At 37.5% G+C, this 19396-nt stretch overlaps 2 protein-coding genes across 12 annotated transcripts in view; one reads left to right on the plus strand and one right to left on the minus strand.

Annotated features, from left to right (window-relative positions):
• The window catches only part of LOC131692345 (uncharacterized), a 312974-nt gene that overhangs the window by 117134 nt on the left and 176444 nt on the right, over positions 1–19396 (plus strand). The window lies entirely within an intron of this gene.
• On the minus strand, positions 12956–14107 carry LOC131692346 (histone H1.03-like). Of its 2 annotated transcripts, none has more exons than XM_058979341.1 (2): positions 13384–14107; positions 12956–13099 (listed from the first exon to the last, which is right to left on the minus strand). In XM_058979341.1, exons 1-2 carry the CDS (start codon positions 14050–14052, stop codon positions 12971–12973), a joined length of 798 nt encoding a protein of 265 aa, XP_058835324.1. In that variant the 5' UTR covers positions 14053–14107; the 3' UTR covers positions 12956–12970. The 2 variants fall into 2 exon arrangements, with proteins under 2 accessions (XP_058835324.1, XP_058835325.1); XM_058979342.1 differs by lacking the exon at positions 12956–13099 and adding an exon at positions 13239–13262.

A 19396-nucleotide genomic window follows, 5' to 3' on the forward strand; every position in this document is an offset into this window, starting at 1 on the left:
TTGAAACAAAGCTTATTTCTACAGAGAGCTACTTGCTGTTTTGCAGCGTGGACTGCGATTGTTTAAAACTCCTTGAACAAGTTAAGTTTCGTTTAAACTACGGTTTCCGGAAGCTATATGTGCGATTGATACAACGGTGTTCTTCTAATTTCGCCAAAGCTACCAAATAGTGAGGCTATCATTTATGAATCTTGATACCCTTTCGGGGGTATCTGATTTACAGACAACTTAAACAACATATTGAATACCTCTTCGGTGGTATTCACATGCCTCTCATATCCTCTAGGGGGTGTCTGATTTCTACAAATTAGATTTGTTACCTTTTGAACAGCACTTTGAATATCTCCTCGGGGGTGTTCAAATGTCTGTAATATATTATTATTAAATTCTAAGGGGCGATTCTTCCTCCTTGCTTGGCTTTTCAACCAGGTTTAGCGGCTCGTTAAACCTGTTTTAAAGGATACGCGGGGATGAAGAAATGCACCTTCAGAAAAGTACGTTCATGATATCTTTTACCGGGTGTAATGTCGGCTTTTTCTCCTATCATCCCTTTCCCTTTAATCTCCTTTCCTTTCCTTCCTTTTATCTGGTAATGATGAAAAGGCGAGGATGGTGAGGCACAAATCTCCCAATACAGGTTGAGAACGTGCCGCCTGAGCCATGGCTTTTGAGCCACTTTCTGAACCTGAACCTGAACCCCTGAAACTCACTCAATAGCAATGAATGCGATCCGGCATTGCATTAGCAGTGCGTAATATTCGCACCAGTTTTTCACATACGCAGATTGTGGTTCTGATGAAGAATGATGTTCAAAATGCCTTTGATGGTTGTTGAAATAATGTCCTTTTCCCTTTGAATCTTGATGGATGACAACCGACCACATTTTTCAAAATGGTAAAAAATTATCATTTTACGCACTTAATAATTATTTTTTTCATGTTGAAAGAATAAATTAAATTTTTTAATCAGTTATTAGATAAGGTCTCTAGCTTTCCATTGGTATGCTTATTCCTTATATATTGTGCAGTAATGTTGTGAGCCAAAAACAAAAATGTGCCGACAACCTAATGCATTCCCATGGTATTGAGAAGCAATCCGAGTTTTTCTCTTTCCCTCTGGGAATAAGTAACTTAGATTTATTATTCAAAAATATTAAACCAATTCTAGGGATGCTAGAAATCATTAAATTTACAGAGCCGCTGATTTTCGAGCCAATTACTTTTTAATAAATTTCATCGATTTTCAACAAGTCATGGAACCTAAGTTGATGGCCAAAAGTATTTTGTCTCATATTCCTTCGCAAAAAGCATGTTTGAGTTTTGAACTTAAAATAATGAAAAGTTATACTGACGGTATTCCTTTATTTATATGTATTGTTGTCAAAAGATATTATTTTGTATATTTATAGGAAATGTCAATAACTTTCACGCTTTTTAGCACCACAAGTTTTCGTTGAATTATTCAAATACTTTTTTTGTCCACGTATGTTCACTGTGTTTCAAATCAATTTGTGTTCCCCATTGGATTCTCCATTTGGAACATTTTAGAAATCCTGCCCTAATTTGCCCGTTTTTAGTAATCTTTGGATAAGTGGACACGGAGACGGATTATAAAATTTTTAGTTGAAAATTTGAACACGTACGTTTGATTACTGTAGCACTTCTGGTTGTCACAGCGAGAAGCACAATATACCATTTCGATCAGGAAGAATTCTCTATTCAGTGACGTTCATAGCGATTCATCAACACGTTCAAAAGTTATTAAAGATGGGACGCGGAAATTTGTGCTCATTCATATTGAATACCAACGTGATCAACAGAAATGATCGTCAAAGGTTCCTAATTTCCAAAATCGATTGCGTACACTATGCTTAAACGTTGCCGGGAAACCGAGACGTTTGATCGTGCAAAGCAAAACAAGCCTTGAAGTGGAATATGTGACCTGACACTACAAGCGAAAATCTGTCATTTGGCCAAAAAGTTAACTTTGGCGCACACTCCAGCTTGACGAATTTGTTTTTGAAAATCTTTTCAGTCGTAGCACGTCAGCAAGTATGACAACATAACCTGGTTGCTCAAAATTATTCCAGAAAGCTGCATGCTCTAACCAAGTAGGTAACAAATCTCCGATCAGCATAAGGAACGCACCATTTGAGCCAGACGCTACTGATTCCTGAATGAGGTATAACGCATGCTTTTTAATGAAGGTTTCATCGTAGTAATAAACTTTGGACAAATCTTTGATCCAACAATTTTAATTAAACTATGAATCTTAGTGAATTTCAATTGCTATCGTATTTTGTCATATCCGTATTTAGTTACTAGAATTTATAAACAAGTTTGTTGTCAAATTTGACTCCATCCAACTCATCAGACAATCGGCCTTTTTTCAATAATTTCGAAATGAACTATTTTTCGTTTTACGAGTAATATGTGCATCGAATAGTAATTGAATAATAATCGTACAGAGTTGGCAATAAATGTTTTGTAACAATTTTATGCAATATTTCAAAATACATATACTGAAATGACTGGTAACATCTATTGCCATAAAAGCTACATTATCTAGACACCCAAACATCTCAATGCGTGAAAATCAAAAAAAAAAATAACATTTAACTACACATCATTTGAATATGGACACATTATAAACGTTATTAGCATCCGTTGGAACCATTAAATCTTCGCACGTGGAAATTTACTCATATTTAGATTAAAATGTCGCAAATTTTTCATCCGCCATTTTTAATTTAGAAAATTTGATATCAAAATCGTGATCTGCGCCCCAATAAACCGTGGTATATACCTTTGCAGGCCAATCCAAAGCATTTTCGACTTTTGACCAGGCCTTCAGGGAAATACGCCACTGTGCAATGTCGAAATGACTAATGGAATTTAGAGGCAATTTCGCTATTGTAGCTCATTGCTTTACCTATCTATTTGCTTCATATTTAAAGCTTTCCATTCTTTTTGTTTCATTCAGGATTCTCTTTCCGGAGATATAGATTCATGAATCCTATGTAAACCATTATCATGAACACGCAATGATAAAGCTTTCAGAACAAATTTTAAAATACATTTTTCGTAATATAAGCGGCCATTGAAAATATTCTTGAACACAAAAGCTGCTTTTGACGATCAGTAGCGACTGGCTCAAATGGCACGTTCCCCATGCTGATCGGAGATTTGTGCCTTGCCATGATTTGTCTTTTCGTAATTTCCCTGATGGGCAGGATTGGGGAAGTGGTAAGGTTAGGTATAAGGAAAATAGCGACACAGAGATTATGAACAATATGGAAGTAATCTTCGCTCCCAAAGGAATAAAGACACTTCTTGATGAGCGGATACCCTCGAGAGGATATTGAGATAACAGAACGACAACACCCTCGAAGAGATCCTCTCATTCAAATTCGGCTTAAACCGATTTAGGTTTATAAACTTTCGCCGTGACTTTTTGGAAGCCAAAGTTAAGTTTGTATCCCAACGACACAAAGAATATAAAAGATACGAAAGTATGTTTCTTTCTCAAGGCAATAAAAGACACCTCAATTAGCGGATATATCAACACCCCCGAGGGGATATTGAGATAATAAAACGACAACGAAGAGCTATTGTCATTCAAATTCGGCTTAAACCGATGTAGCGTTATAAACTATCGTTGTGACACTTGAAAGCCATAGTTCAGTTTTTAACCCTTTTTCGCTAGAAACTCCAGAGAACGGTCGTCAATACTGCAAAAATACTGCTGTTTTTCCCCTGTAAGCGACTTGGTTCTCATAATTTCCCAACAAACTGCCTACGAACCAGGATTATGGAACTCTAGCCTTAAATATCAATACTATTCAAACATTCCTTGGCATTCCACGGAATGTAAAGTAATACTGTATTCTAGTGTAGGCTATATGGTTCGACAATAAAACGGAAGTCCCCTGCCTTCTCACTTATCTCCTTCAATTTATATTTCAACCAGGTGCAGCTTTACCTAGCTAAACTCACTGAAACTGGGGATTAATGAGTTAGGAGGGATTGAAAGGAGACACCCGATCTTTTAACAGATCATCCTTCAGCGCAATCGAAAAGTGACCTTTCTCCAGCCTTGCTTGCACTCGATAAGTATTGAGATTCGAAGACCCTATACAATGAGCCGAAGCATTGTTGAAGAGAGCACCTTTGCGGTTTTGCTTCTTTTCTTTGATTTTGACCTATTTGCTAGTGAAGTATTGAGATTCGAAGACCCTGTACAATGAGCCGAAGCATTGTTGAAGAGAGCACCTTTGCGGTTTTGCTTCTTTTCTTTGATTTTGACCTAATTGCTTCCCATTTTTTAGGATCTAGAAGGAGCACGTTTCTCGCAACTAGCAGTATTCACATCTGATGTGGGAAATGACTCAATTTGCAATTCCATCAAAATCTAAAAAGGATCTACACGCATCATCGGTTTGATCAAAACGACTGAGAATTTACAATCTAGTAAAGCCCACACAATTAAAGCCATTTTTTTATATCACACAGCAGAACCGCAAGAGGTTGCTATATCTAGGGATTCAGACGATGTACTTATGATCAGATAACGACGGTTCGAGCTCGTTGGGTGCGAGCCAGTGCCAACACATGTGTATTACAGTCAGAACAGAGAGTTACATTTAACACCTCTTTTCTACCAGTTCGTGCTAAGGTTGGGCGATTTGCTACATTAAGTATTTGCAAATTTGGGCAGTATGATACAACCCTTTTGAAATCATCAGAAGGTGATGATTCATTATACGGAAAATATGCCGAACAATAGACGTATTTCCTGCTTATGTTATCAAATGTCACATTGACTGTGACAGCACAAATATCACGGGTTCGAGTTCGAGTTGCACGAGGCATTCAGCGTATATGGGTTATGCAATTTTGTTGTAAGCTACGAAGTTAAGTAGCGGGGTTAAGTAGCTTTCCAACATAGAAATTTCCTTCATGGAAATACAGTTCTTGAACCTATGAAAGCTTTTGCTTCCTGCAAAAGGCCAGATAGAATCATAGTTGTTGTACGTCTATGCTGAAGATTAATTTGGGCTACTCGGACCATGGTCGAGCATTGTAAATTTCATCACCGGCACTTATTGTACAGCTACCATAAGATACCAAACACGTTGGCTTATAATCGCCTATAGCGAACCTCGAAGTAAGCATTAGTGACATGACCATCATTTGAATCTCACGATTAAAATTCTCGGGATGCTTTTATTTCGTAAGAATTGTATTGCACAATTTCCGGCTTGTGTATAACTTTTGTGATGTAATTCTTACGAAATAGAAGCGTCTTGGGAATGAAGTTGTCATTTTTTCCGTTTTGATGATGATCTATTATTTATTTCTGAATACTCAAATGAATTAAACATTATTTAGAGTTTTTTCAGAATTCTGAATAATTTTTTGTACCTATACAATTCCAGTGATGATAAGCTGTTATATTCAATGTCTACACTTTTTTGCACCTTCTCATAATCTATTACATTTTCTAACAGTACAGAATCTCACAAAACGAAAAAAAATGCAATCATTTTTGTAAAGATTTTGATGATCTAGTGCATAAACAATAAAACATGCAAATAAAAACGTACGTTTGAATCATTTTGTCATGAATATAAAAGAATTTGTGTGATTTTGTGACGAGATAGATAAACTTTTTTTTTCATACTGTATATGGTTCCTCTTTAGACGGCATGATGATGATGGTCCCATCTAATACCCCTACAAAGATGTAAACTGAATCTAATTTATCTAATAAATAATTGATATTTTTACACAAGACAAAACCAGTAAACAAAACAAGTACGGACTGGTTAAAGAGTCAGATATAGACTTTCCCTCAAAAGACCGCAATCACATACAAATTGTTACAATAGTAGTAGTACAATAATAAAAAGTACTTTCTTACAAACATGGGAATTCAATAATAAAATTTTCGAGAATTTCGTCTGCTATGCGAAATAAAAAATACGTATCGAATATTCTTGACCGTTAAACCGAAAAAAAATGTTAAGATGGAAAAAAATCCATGGCAATTTTTTTGATAAAGTAAAAATAAATTTCCATTGGTCAACAATTATGACGTACAGATCAGTAGGGGAACTGAGGGTATAACGGACATGTTAAGGATATACTCAAATATAACAAAGAAACAGCATGTTTGGTCAACATGTAATATTCTATTTTGTAGTTCCATATGTTGGTTTGCGAATGCCCAGAATGAATATGTTTCAAAAATCTATAAGTATCTTTTTAAAAGAAATATAAAACGAAGGAATTCCATATTTAGTCTCTGTCCCGATCAGAATGAAGTAACAAGATTATAACAGAACACAATTTCTGTAACACATTGTGTTATAAATTTGGTCTCGTTAGTAGTTAAAATAACAGAAATTTATAACAAGTAACAATGCGAGATATAGTTTTGAAATATTTCTGTTATGTGTTTCTGATCGGGGTCACATTCACGTACATTCTGTAGTCTACTGAAAGTCAGACTTCAGATGGCTGGACGGTTTTCCACGTTTAAAGGTTAGATTTTTTTTTATATACGCGAGACATTTTCTTATAAGGATGAGACGGCACCAGTGGTTGTCTAGGTTCAATCCCAACCGAGGTCGTTGAGATTTTTCTAGGGTGAAAGCCGTTGGTCGCCGGTCCATGAGGTGATAGATCGATATCTAGTCCAGGTAGTGGAGTCACCTCTCTGGTGAAGAATTTTACTCCTATACTTACTAACAAATATCCCTCTCCCGTGATTCTTGTAGAGTGCGCAGTAGTATATGTTCGGGTGTGGCCGGCGCCGGTATTCACCAATAAACACTTTAGGATTACCAGATGAATCTGTGGCATCGGACATCCCCACGGCATCGATGAACACACAAAGACACACACCACCAGAGCGAACGCCCTCTGAGTAATTTGATATGTAGAACGCGCTACACGAATAATAAAAAGTTTAAATCCAGAAAACCGTTTCGAATCCTTTATTATCGCTCCGCAAATTTCGCTTGGATCGCCACATTTCCATCGCGCAGTTTGTGTTGTTTTCACCAAGAAAAAAAAAGAAAGACCTAATTGAAATATGTTCGCCAGCGCACAAAGGCACGACGAGTGACAAAACCCCAAAAATCAATGTCTTGTAATTCTTTCGAAAATATTTATTTTATTTTTCTCTTGGTTCGAACAAAAAGTATCTCAAAATTTTACGATAATCGGATAAAAAAATTTCACATGGTGTTGAAGCAAGTGATGTCGATGATTTCTATTCAATTCGTTTCCATAGAATTGTTCGCACCTTCGAACTTCAAATGGCGATATCCCAAGAGTTACACGGCCGATTGGAGTAGTTTTAAGTTTTTTGGAAAGAACAATAAATATACTAAACTTTAGACTTTTTGTACAGAAATGTTTTGCATTTGTTCTGTATTAAGAAAAGGCAAATGAAAAATACAATGTCGTTTCAGTAATTTATCATTATACCTCTTCCAATTTTTGAGATGGTCTCCCATGGGTCACTTATCATGAATCTGACTCCAAATTTAGTGTAGTTTAAAGATATATAGGCCTCATCTTGCGCATTTTTGCGCCGATGTTGTTATGTCTATGTTTTTGAAAATACTCATATGAAGACGCCCTTTAGCTCATGAATCTACTTACAAGATGGTTGCCTACTCGACATCATATTACTGATAAATTAGCATTTTTTCTAGTTTTGGCAACCATTTCTGCTATCCGATGTTATTGACTACTATTGTGTATATTAACCCTTTAACGACCAACGCCTTCAAATGGGTTTACATAAAAGTAGTCGAAAAAAATAATTATGGAATTTAAAAACTGATAGCAGAAAGGGATTCAGCAACCCAAAATTAGTTAAAAACTCAATTTTTAGCCACATGAACCAATTTTTATAATTTTGTCACAACTTTGTATGGGGAGATGCCACTGTGCAGCGGCATGCTCATTCGCCATCTTGTTTGCACTCCTGAGCGTCTACCGTCAATGGAATACAGGTCAAATTACCAGATTTCTGGAAGACCGATCCGGCAATGTGGTATGCCCAAGCCGAAGCTTAATTCGTCTTAACCAGCGTCACGCGAGACGAAACGAAATTCTATCACATAATAGCGAAGGTGGAACCAGACCGTTCTCTGCCATATTTCCGACCCTGTCGCAAACCCTCCACAAGAAGGAAAGTACCAAACGATTAAGGACCGATTATAAAACCGGTTTGAGCTCTCGCACAGTGATCACCTTTGTGTGTGTGTGTGTGTGTTAACCTTCCTATCTCCCACTAGCTGGTAGTGATTTACAGAAAAAAGATGTTTGCATGTATTTAAACATTCATGCAAAAAACTTGGTTCACGGATTTAAGAAGGTGTTAGCTCAATTGACTTTCCGGTGACCCATTTCGTGTACAGTGCCAGACATGTTCCGAGGTCATCGTTCCATCAACTAGCCCCGCCTTACTGTAATGTTTGTATCAATTGGATTGTAACATTACAGTAAGACTTTCGATTCCATTTAAGCAGGAAATCGACCCGTATTTAGTATATTGGTTCAATTTGTATATATAACATAACACATGTGTACTAGAAAACTTACCAGTTTTTGCAGTTTTTTACCTTCATTTCTATCTCCCATTTATGTCCCCTTTGACTCTCATCCACATTTCTTGAATTCCTGCTTATTTAAGAAAGAAAAGGGGAAATAATAAAAAAGAACCGATAGACTCCGTGTTTTCCTCAGCGCTTCCGTTTCTCCTAGTCTGGTGTCACTGCCTGTTGGACTTGTGTAAGTTGTTCCATTGGAGATCTCCAAGGAGCTGTAATTGGAGGAAGATCTGACTTCTATCCAGAAGTATCAGTTTTTCACATTAATAGATTATATGTGTACACTACAAAACAATCCTGTGTATAATGCAACCATTTTTTGAACATTTATATGTACATATACACACATAAACACATACACATATATACACACATGTATACATAAAACCGATTTAATCCACCCATCAGTGGGATGAGACACCTCTCATACATATAACTGTTGTATTATTCATTAAATTGCCAAACGCACGCAAAGCTGGCAAGCAACTATATGTGAGACAAGCACAGCCTCGAGTCTTGCACGTATAACACGTATAATAAACAGAATAAATTAAAAAACAATAACAAAACAAACCAAAAATCAAAACAATTATGAAGCAAAAAAAAAGTTATTCATAAAATGGATAGAATGATTCATATAAATCAAATTAATAAAAAAATCAAATTAGCTCAAATGAAAATCAGACAATATTAAAAAAGTTATGAAATTAAGAGAGTAAACTAAATTGTTTCAAGCTAACTGTCATCCAATAACTAAAAGAACTGACTAAATCTAATTTATAAAATGAAGAAACTGAACAATATATGAACTGGGAAAAAAACTTACAATTTAATAAAATGATTAAACAAATGAAACAAACAACATGAATAAAACAATAAAAAAATTTATTGAATTAATAAGATAAATAATATGAATAATGTGGATAACACTAACCGCCATGTTTGAAAAATACAAAAACAACCAAGTCCATTGCAGCCGCCAGAAAATTTGTCGTCTAAGTATTGAAATTACCTTTAAATCGCATTCGCAAATAGCATTTGTTCCTAGGGGCAATTAGCACAGGCGAGCAGCGATGCCACATGTTTTTTTAAATGTCTGTAGAAGAATAACTAAAATGTCTGTAAAAGTCTGTAGATGGTTGTGTAAATCCTAGTTACACTAAAGTTTTACTTCAAAATTTGATTGAAAGTAGAATTCTATTGTGAAGGAATCACTCGTATTCGAAGACAGTTATCCTAGTGCAATTTTACTAAACATTATTACCCTTTTGAAAGTCTGTAGATCTCTGGCTACGTCTGTAGGAAACATGAAAAGTCTGTAAAATACAGACATGTCTGTAAATCTGGCATCGCTGCAGGCGAGTTGATTCAAACGTCAAACCATTCAAATGGCCTGACGATCTTCGTCCGCATTTTTTTGACCGGATACTGACTCCATTCAGATATCCGAACCGGTTCCGGAATGAGTTTAACTGCCCACTGAGACGTCCAAAAAATTGTTTCAAAATCGTTCAACACGGGTCCAACGATGGACGTTCGTTGAACGGTTATTTGGACGTTGTCCAAATCGGTCCAACGAACGTCCTTCATTGGACGATTTTGAAACCAACCGTTCTTAGAGGGTGGGAATCAGTGAAATCGTTGCATCAACTAGTCAAGTTCAGATGGCGCTGTCGATGCTAAGTGGGAACATTTTTTTGGCAGCTCGCTCGAGTCGCGCACATACATAGTAAAATAATTGTGATGTGACGATAAAATCACTACGTCAAATTACACTATTCCAACGATATTTTTGCCTACCAACACATAACACAACAGGAGAAACGACCTACCGAGCGATTAACTTCGATTTCCTTTTAAATATACTATATTTCACTGCAAAATTTTGTAAACTATGGGAGGAACGCAAAATCACTTCCGAGAGAGTCGGCAGTGCTGCCACCCCCTCGTTCTCTTTGATTTCAAAATGGCGTCAAAAATCAATTTCTGGAACCTACTCTTCAAGACCATTCTGAAAATACCCATATTGATTGAGTTATAGCGAATTTCACTGAACCGGAAGTCGCCATCTTAGATTTCAAAATGATGCCAAAAATCATTTTCTGGCACCTATTCTTCAAGTCCATTCCGAAAATTCCCATATTGATTGAGTTATAGCGAATTTCGCTAAACCGGAAGTCGCCATCTTGGATTTCAAAATGACGCCAAAAATCAATTTCTGGCACCTATTCTTCAAGTCTATTCCGAAAATATCCATATTGATTGAGTTATAGCGAATTTCGCTAAAACCGGAAGTCGCCATCTTGGATTTCAAAATGATGCCAAAAATCATTTTCTGGCACCTATTCTTCAAGTCCATTCCGAAAATACCCATATTGATTGAGTTATAGCGAATTTCACTGAACCGGAAGTCGCCATCTTGGATTTCAAAATGACGCCAAAAATCAATTTCTGGCACCTATTCTTCAAGTCTATTCCGAAAATATCCATATTGATTGAGTTATAGCGAATTTCGCTAAAACCGGAAGTCGCCATCTTTGATTTCAAAATGGCGTCAAAAATCAATTTCTGGAACCTACTCTTCAAGGCCATTCCGAAAATACCCATATTGATTGGGTTATAGCGAATTTCACTGAACCGGAAGTCGCCATCTTGGATTTCAAAATGACGCCAAAAATCAATTTCTGGAACCTACTCTTCAAGACCATTCCGAAAATACCCATATTGTTGGGGTGCGGGCCATAAGGAATCTTCCAGACCCGTCTCTTCCATCTTTCCGAAAATCTTCTAAGTCTTTTGCATTCAAAAGGACATAGAATATTTTTGCCAAAATCGTGGTAATGGCGAAATCCGCACAAAACAAAAACTGCCAAAATTCTTCTAAGTTCTTTGCATTTAAAAGGACTTAGAATATTTTTGCAAAAACCGCGTTAATTGGAAAATTCGCGTAAAAAAACCTCGTAAAAAAATCCGCGCAAAAAACCGCGTAAAAAAGCCTGGGTGTATTTGTCGAATGTTCAGAAAGTTTCTGACTTAGTCTATGTTTGACGAAATGTGGACAGAAATTGCATCGAATGAAAATAAATGACATTTATATGTGGGCACCGAAAACCCATAGTGTCTTCGTTTCCACAAGCTGCTCTCTCGATTGGCGTACAACGAATTAAGTACAAAAATTACTTATGAATGCTGCAAGTTAGTTTTAGTTACATACCAAATGATAAAATTTATAAAAAATATTTTCAAGGTATTGCCAATATACAAAAGAAGGCAAACTTGTAGTTGTGTAAACTAAATTTAAAACGAAGTCTCACAGTCACGTCACCCAGTGACTAGAACAAAATTTCCTTCTAGTCACTAAGTGACGTGACTGTGAGAATAGGGCCCGAAATGTAAAATCCATTAAATTCAAAAAAAAAACAAGAATCGTTCATGTTGAAATGGAACACCACTAAATTTCCGCATTCAAGCCAAAGTCAGAATAACGGTGTTAAATCAGACCGGACTAAATGACAAAGTATAGATTTCGAGTAAAACGAGTTAAGGTTGCACAGAGAAAGCGTAAAACTCGCAAACGAAAAAAGCAGCCCCTTTCCACACCGTATGTCAGATCTTCATAAAAATCAATCAGCAGTACTGTAACAACATTCTACATACGCTGATTGATTTTTATGAAGACCTGACATACGGTGTGGAAAAAAACTGCTTTTTTCGTTTGCGAACTTTACCCTTTCTCTGTGCAACCTTAAAAGTTTGAATCGCAGCATCCTTTACGTTACAGTTGAAGATTTATTTTGGCCATAATTTTTGTTTATTGTTACATATTTCAAATCTGACAAAAATCGAATGTAGCCGAAGAAAATTTTTATCCATTGCTATCAATATCCCATTTTTTATGTTTTGCGACTTAGTCCGGTCTGACTTAACACCGACCATATTATATTGGCTTGCTAAACCAAACCAATTTTCAATTTCATGAATTCTCATTAGCTTAATCAGAACCCCCTTTTTGCGGGACCTCAAGCAGGATTAGAGGCTTGTTCAGAAACACAAACAGTGTTTTCGTTTTTGAAACTACCATAAATCCGACGCTAGCTTAGTTTTGTCATTACGTTAGTGTGGGATTATGACGAGACGAAGTCGAAACGCAAATTGCATAACTAATCCGTTGTTTAATTTGAGTTCTTGCAGAAATCAGCCAGAACTATGGTTTTCAACTGGTTTTTGACTGGGTGAAAGAGCGCAGTTGGCTGTATAGCCAATATTCTCAAAATAAGGTAAATGTGTAGTGGCTGTGGTCTTTTTTCTGGGAAGTGGGACATTTTAGAAAACAGTTTAAGTTTACTCCATAAATGCTAATAACGAAAAAATGGCTGCTGGATTTTTGATTTTCCGCTGTTTAAGAAATAAAATTTGAGTAGCAATTAAAGGTAAGGCAATTTCACTCACCAATGTATCTATAAGCAAGTCCTAAGAAAGCGTTGAAATAAATATCGTATCAGAGATCGAACATTGACATTGCGCACGTGACACAGATTACCATTATTATTCTAAATAGTCAATGCAATAGGATTTCACGATAGGACGCGTCCATGTGTTTTGAAATAACCTATTTGTGTTTTATCCTCACCTACTATGTGTGAAACCCAAACCAAGAAAACAAATTCTGTTTGAACGTGTGTCTAGGATTGTAATGATGATGTGTGCATGCATCGATTGTCAAGATAGTATCTACGTGATCGAGCTCAACTTACATTTTCGTGGGTGGCCATATGACGACTGAGAGTTTTCTGGCTGACAAAGGACTGTGAGCACAGTAAACAGGTAACGGTTGTGGGAACCACCGCTGCAAAATTTTCCTTGCGTTTCTTGGGTGGCATCGCAATCTCAACCCGTTTGACCTTGGGTTTTTTCGCTACGGGTGCTGCAGGTTTAGGCTTCGTTGCTTTCGGAGATTTTATTGGTTTAGTTGCTTTCGTTACTTTTGGAGTCCTTTTTTCCACTCTTGTTTTAGTAGCTGATGGAGATTTAGCAGGAGACGGAGATTTGAAAACTGGCGGAGGTTTACTAGCTGATGGAGGTTTGGCTTTTGTAACCGATTGTGGAAAAGACTTTGGTCTTCCCCTAGGTTTAACAGGCTGGGCAAACGATTTCACTGCTGCTTTTGTCTTTGTACTTCCAGCAACCTTTTTATATTTATTAATGAGGGCGGCAGATATAGGACTTAGTCGCACTACTAGTTCCTTTGAGAACCGAGGATATATACTGGATGCTTTATGACCACGACGAGTCGGCGTGTACAGCTGATTTAATGAAATTTCGCCGAAACTGCGTCTTGAGGAATTTCCTCTTTTTCCTGCTCTAGGTGTAGAACAAAGTTTAGAAAGATCAATTTGATCACGCTGTGATGGGCCTGCGTTCATGTCTAGTTTCTTCAGTTGCACAACAGGGTTGGACAAAATTGTTTGTTCAGGACGCGCAATAGTGATCACCTTTCATACAAAAGTCGGACAAAACCTCAAAAGTGGTCCGAATTTGAGGAAAACTTCACATTAAGGTGGCAATGAATTCATATTTGATGTAAATTTTTTTAAGTTTTTTTTTGCATCGAAATTTTTTGCACATAGGGTGGTTCGAAATTTGAACATTTACGAATATAAAGTGCACTATATCTGACAATTCATTTTCGAAAAATTTGGTGTAATGAATTTTTAGCAGAATACACATTTTTGCAATTGCTGATAATGCTGCGTGACATTTATAAATTATATTACGAACCCTGGGTACTCAAACACTACCATGCGTCTCCTTCAGATATACAATGAAAAATCATATTTTTTCGTACCTCGGGGCAGAAAGGGGCAAAACAAGATATTCATTTTCGAAAACTTTACTAATTTTCAAGTATCATAAACTACAAGCGATCTTTCCGAACTGTTTAAAAAAAGTACAGCCACTTTGAACATTATAATTTGAATTCAATGCACGATATATTATTTATTCTTCATGTCTGAGCGAGAAGAAAGGCTTGTATCGACTAAATCGAGTAGCAAGTATAAGTCCAACAACAAATAACCTTCCAAATGAAACCCTAATCAGAATCATAACTAAAAAGATATATTTATTTTAATAACATAGGTTTGAATACAGTTTTTTCAAGAATTGATGATCTATTTCACCTTTGAAGTGCTGTAAAAAATCTTTTGTCCTCAAGACCTAATATTTTGAGAAGACTCCATTCAACCTGTTTACAAACAGAGAACAATGGAAAATTATAAAAATCCAGCATAAAATTTTGAGGTTTTGTCCGGCTAGGTGATACTGTGTTTCGGAGCAAGCGAAAATGGAAAAATTATGAACGTAAATTATAAATCAACTTATCTGTTTTGATTTCTTCAATAAAGTTGAGACAGACTTAAGAGTTAAGTAAAATAAAGTTAAGACACTTAAGAGTTACATTATCGAAATAAAAGCAAACATCCGCGAAGAAATTGATTTTTTGTGTAATAAACCATAAAATTGTAGACTTGCAAATTACATCCGCACGAAGATGCACTACTGATCATAAATGTTTGCTTAAATTGTACATGTTTCATAGTATCAAGGCATATTGAGTGTATCATAATTCCAAGTTATTCATAATAATAAGGTAGCCATGTGTCCGTCTTACCCACAGTTCCTCTATCATCAATAGCTATTTGAAGGTTCAAAGAAATTCAGTTTTCCGAACCCAAATTTTCATTGATTGATCGAACCATTCTGACAAAACTCCTGTTTCTGGAAATGCTACGTCTTACCAATGGTAATTGATGAGCAATTCGTTCATGATTAACATAATTTCAAAATACTCGCACCGATTGGGTGTGAAAAGAAAACGAAATCATAAATTTCCCAAGTGCATATGAATAAGATCGAATAATTATATCCTACCGATTGCTAACGTACATTTTCATTTAACATGATAGCTTTTCTCCTCACCAACTTAAAGTAAGACATAAGTTGTCATATTTCCGATTGCGACGAGGAGGGGATGGCAAATAATCATTTCGTCTAATCGAAACTTTTCGTCTTGGCGTCCTGTTCGGTAGCCTTTAGGACCATTGCAAACGTTCCGTAAGTCCATCGACTGGTTCGCGTCCCTCTGCGGTAGCGATGAAGTAGTCTAGAGTGGCCTCTGCACAGACACTTCTCCCATCTAACGGTGAAAGCTGCCAATGTGTTTATTAGTACAGCTTACTAACCTTCGAAGCGGAGCTTCTGTAGGATAATTTATTTTATCACACCAATACCTTGATGAACTGGAGCAGTTGGATCGATCTTCTATTTCCCCGGTCGGACAGAGCGATAATCAAACCAGCAGCGGCGGCAGTGGCAGTATTAATGATGACCATTAGGAAAGTTGCTTGCGATCCAGGTGAGCTGAAGCATTTTCCATTTCCTAAGAGATTCTCCCGATAACGATGACGAACAAACGGGAAGAATGAAAAGTTAAGCGTTCGGTATGGTGTTATTGAAATTCGAGAGAATCAAACGACAGCCACCACGATGTCCTTTCTACACGGCACTTTACTATCGGCAATCTGCAATGGGAACACAAGTGGTTCGACGTCAGAAAGTTTTAATGATAACGTACCGATGAGTCATTATAATCAGCGGAGTTTTATTGAATTTCATTTGCCCAAGTTGACTTTATTTGTCTTTGGATTGTTCAGTTTGAAAACGGTGGGTATCAATAATGAAAAGAAGTTTCTTTTTTGGTTATAGTTGGTAGTATGATAATAAAAAGCAATAGTAGCATGAACTTTTTACATCTATCTATATAAAGGTCAATGCTTGTATGTATATGATTTATAGACTTCCAAACGGCTTGACCGATTACCGTTAAAATTTATACATAGTGGGCATTTGTTATGCAGCGTGTTTATGTGCTGCCTGCCAGATGGCGCTTCGGAACAAATTGTGTTTTCCTCCTATTTCGTTGAAAGTCACAGCAACGCGTGATGGGTATTAACTAGTTACATATAAATGTAATATATAGGATTCGCTCAAACTTTGAAAAATTTTTCGAGGCTGAGCCAATCTTAATGGAAATAGTTTCAAACGAAAGGCTTCTTGGCTTGTCGAATGGGTCTAGTGCATTCAATCCAAGGTAATGCGTAAGCAACGATACTGAATTCTCTTCAGTTTGATGAAGTGTATGATCATCGTTGTTTGGTATAAACTTATCGGGTCTCTTGTGTGGGTACCCCACCATGTTTCAGTTATTTCCTAGAAAATATTGATACTTTGATAGCATTTCTGTTTCAGATACCAAATGTGATGTCTCCATATATCTTTAGAGTCGAACCAGACCCTGAGATATTTGAATGTGAAGATCTTATAGATCGTTACACCAATTAATATAAGCTGGAGTTGAGCCGGCGCACTCTTCCTCATAAAGTCGATCAGCTCAGTTTTCTCCGTGGAGAACTCGATATCTAGCTGAAGAGCTCAAGTAAACAAATTGTCCAAAGTTTCTTGCAATGGTCCTTGCAAATCGTCAGCTTTGGGCTCTGTAACAGAGACGACCCTGCCGTCTACAAGTTGCCTTTGCGTGTACAAATTGGCACGATAATCGTTAATGTCATTCACAAAAAAGTTGTAGAGAAGGGAACTTAGATATAAGCCCGGGGAAGACCCATGTAGCTAAATCGCGATGTTGTTAAATCACCATGCGAAAAATGCATGTCCTTTTGGAAAGACCATGTTGGTGCAGCTTCTTTGACAGAACGTTGGCAGAAACTGAGTCGAAAGCCCCCTGATGACATCTGCCCTTTGCTGGCATAGGCAGGCTTATTTTTTCGAACAGCTCTCGGATACAGGAGAGCATTGCAATCGGTCGATACGAGCTATAATTGGAGGTTGGGTTGCCTGGTTTTTTGATGGTTCCAATCGTGTGGGACAATGTTACCTTCAAGGAACTTGTTAAATAAATTCAACAAGCGCCTGGTACTGTTTCGGTTATGCATACGTCGAACTGTACCCCATGGAGTGCTCATCGCTGTTGCTCTCGTTAACCCGTTGACGAACTGGCGTCAATAACTGCGTATTCTAATTTCCATTAGACTTATCATTCGTTTTTCTAATGACGCGTACTTTGGATAGCTAGCGTATAATTCGTCGTTCCGTATGGCTTCATAAGCAGTGATCTTCTCCGCGTACAGTTCTGAGCACTATTTGTCCCACCACGGTGTAGGAGACTATCTGGTGGTGTCCGCGCCGTCTACTGAGTTAGATTTAGCTTCATTTGCGCTTTCGAGACTCAAACCAGACAAAAACCTGCACTCTTCCCTCTGAGGAAGTTGTTGAGTAAATTAGATTTTATCGGATACAGCTGTCGCGTAATTCTTCCAATTAGTGCGAGGTCATACGTGACTTCGATTGTTTCTGATGGTCTTGAACCGTTAGCAATTGAAGTGACAATAGGCAAATGGTCGCTACTGCGATGATCAGGTATCACCTTCCATATGCGATCTAACTGGAGCGATCTCGAGGACTGCGATGAATCCATCATGCTCGCTCGTACTTGTGGTGTAGGAATCCGTGTCAATTCTCCCGTGTTTAAGATGATCATGTCGAAATGATCGCAAAGATCTTGGATTAATGTTGATCTGTTATCATAGTGAAGACAACCCCATACCGTCTGCTAGAATCAGCCAATGGTAAGGATTCCGTGCAAAGCGCTCGGTGCCCTACCGAGGATCTAGGAGCAATGTAGATGAAAGGTATGGAAAGGTATATGTCTTTGATTAGAAGGTGACAAGCGACCATTTCAATACTTGGTGTGGAATAGCGAATATTTCGGTGGAAAGAATTGCACTTGTTAACCCCTAAAAGTACTCAGAACTTTTAGAAATTCGTAAACATCAGGAACATACAGCTCCACTGTCCAACGGTAATCGAATCAGTAACCCTGTTCGATGACTTAGCCATCGAAGGATACGATCGCTGCAAAGAGGCACCATTTAAGAGTCAGCTATTTCAAAAATGTTAGCACTAAAGGAAGAAAACGTATCAGAAGGCCTTTAGGATGATCAGTAACATTGAAAGCTGTAAAAATAAAGTCAACGATGTCAGCAAATTTCATTAGTCCATTACTGGACCGAGTGTCTGTTTGAAATAAGGGACACTTGAAATTTTTGGTGTTCCTGGATGTGGCGGGTAATCCTTGTTAGAATTAAAACTTCCAAGTCCGGGAACAAATCGTTTTGGGTTAGGGCAGCACTTCCATTGGATTTTTTTTTTCAAATTTTCTTGGTGCACTCTCAGAAAAGGACAACATGGGATCCTTACGAGGTAATCTATGGCATGCAAGTTTTTCCCTCTCCTGAGCTCCCCCGGGTTAATAAAAGACGTTCTCTCTTAAGGATCCTGAGCTCCCCCGGGATAACAAAAGACGTTCTCTCTTAAGGATCGGTAGATTCTTTTCAACACGAGTTAAAAGAGCATAGGGATTTTTGGAAAGGACAGATGGCGAAGCATTCTATAGCATTTCTACATAAGAGCGCTTTGAGCGATCCTTGAGGGAGCGCTTAATATTTTCTCCGTGCTGCTTGTACACAGAACATAAATGGAGAATATGCGGAGGGACCCCGCAAGAAATACACTTCTCTGTAGCTTTGCTGTTCCTCGTGCTCTCCACTGCATTTGCCGCATTATTTCTTATTGTAACAGTAAGTTGCTGTGTGACCCAACCGTTTGTAATTGCTGCAACTCTTTACCCGCAGC

The sequence above is a fragment of the Topomyia yanbarensis genome, chromosome 3, assembly GCF_030247195.1.
Source record: "Topomyia yanbarensis strain Yona2022 chromosome 3, ASM3024719v1, whole genome shotgun sequence".
Taxonomy (NCBI): domain Eukaryota; kingdom Metazoa; phylum Arthropoda; class Insecta; order Diptera; family Culicidae; genus Topomyia; species Topomyia yanbarensis.

Excerpts from the sequence above, each read along its gene's own strand:
- LOC131692346 (XM_058979341.1), bottom strand. The coding sequence starts at position 14,052 with ATGAACGCAGGCCCATCACAGCGTGATCAAATTGATCTTTCTAAACTT. Across the intron at positions 13,100-13,383 it reads ATATGGCCACCCACGAAAAT|GACTTGCTTATAGATACATT; the intron begins GTAAGTTGAGCT and ends ACGCTTTCTTAG.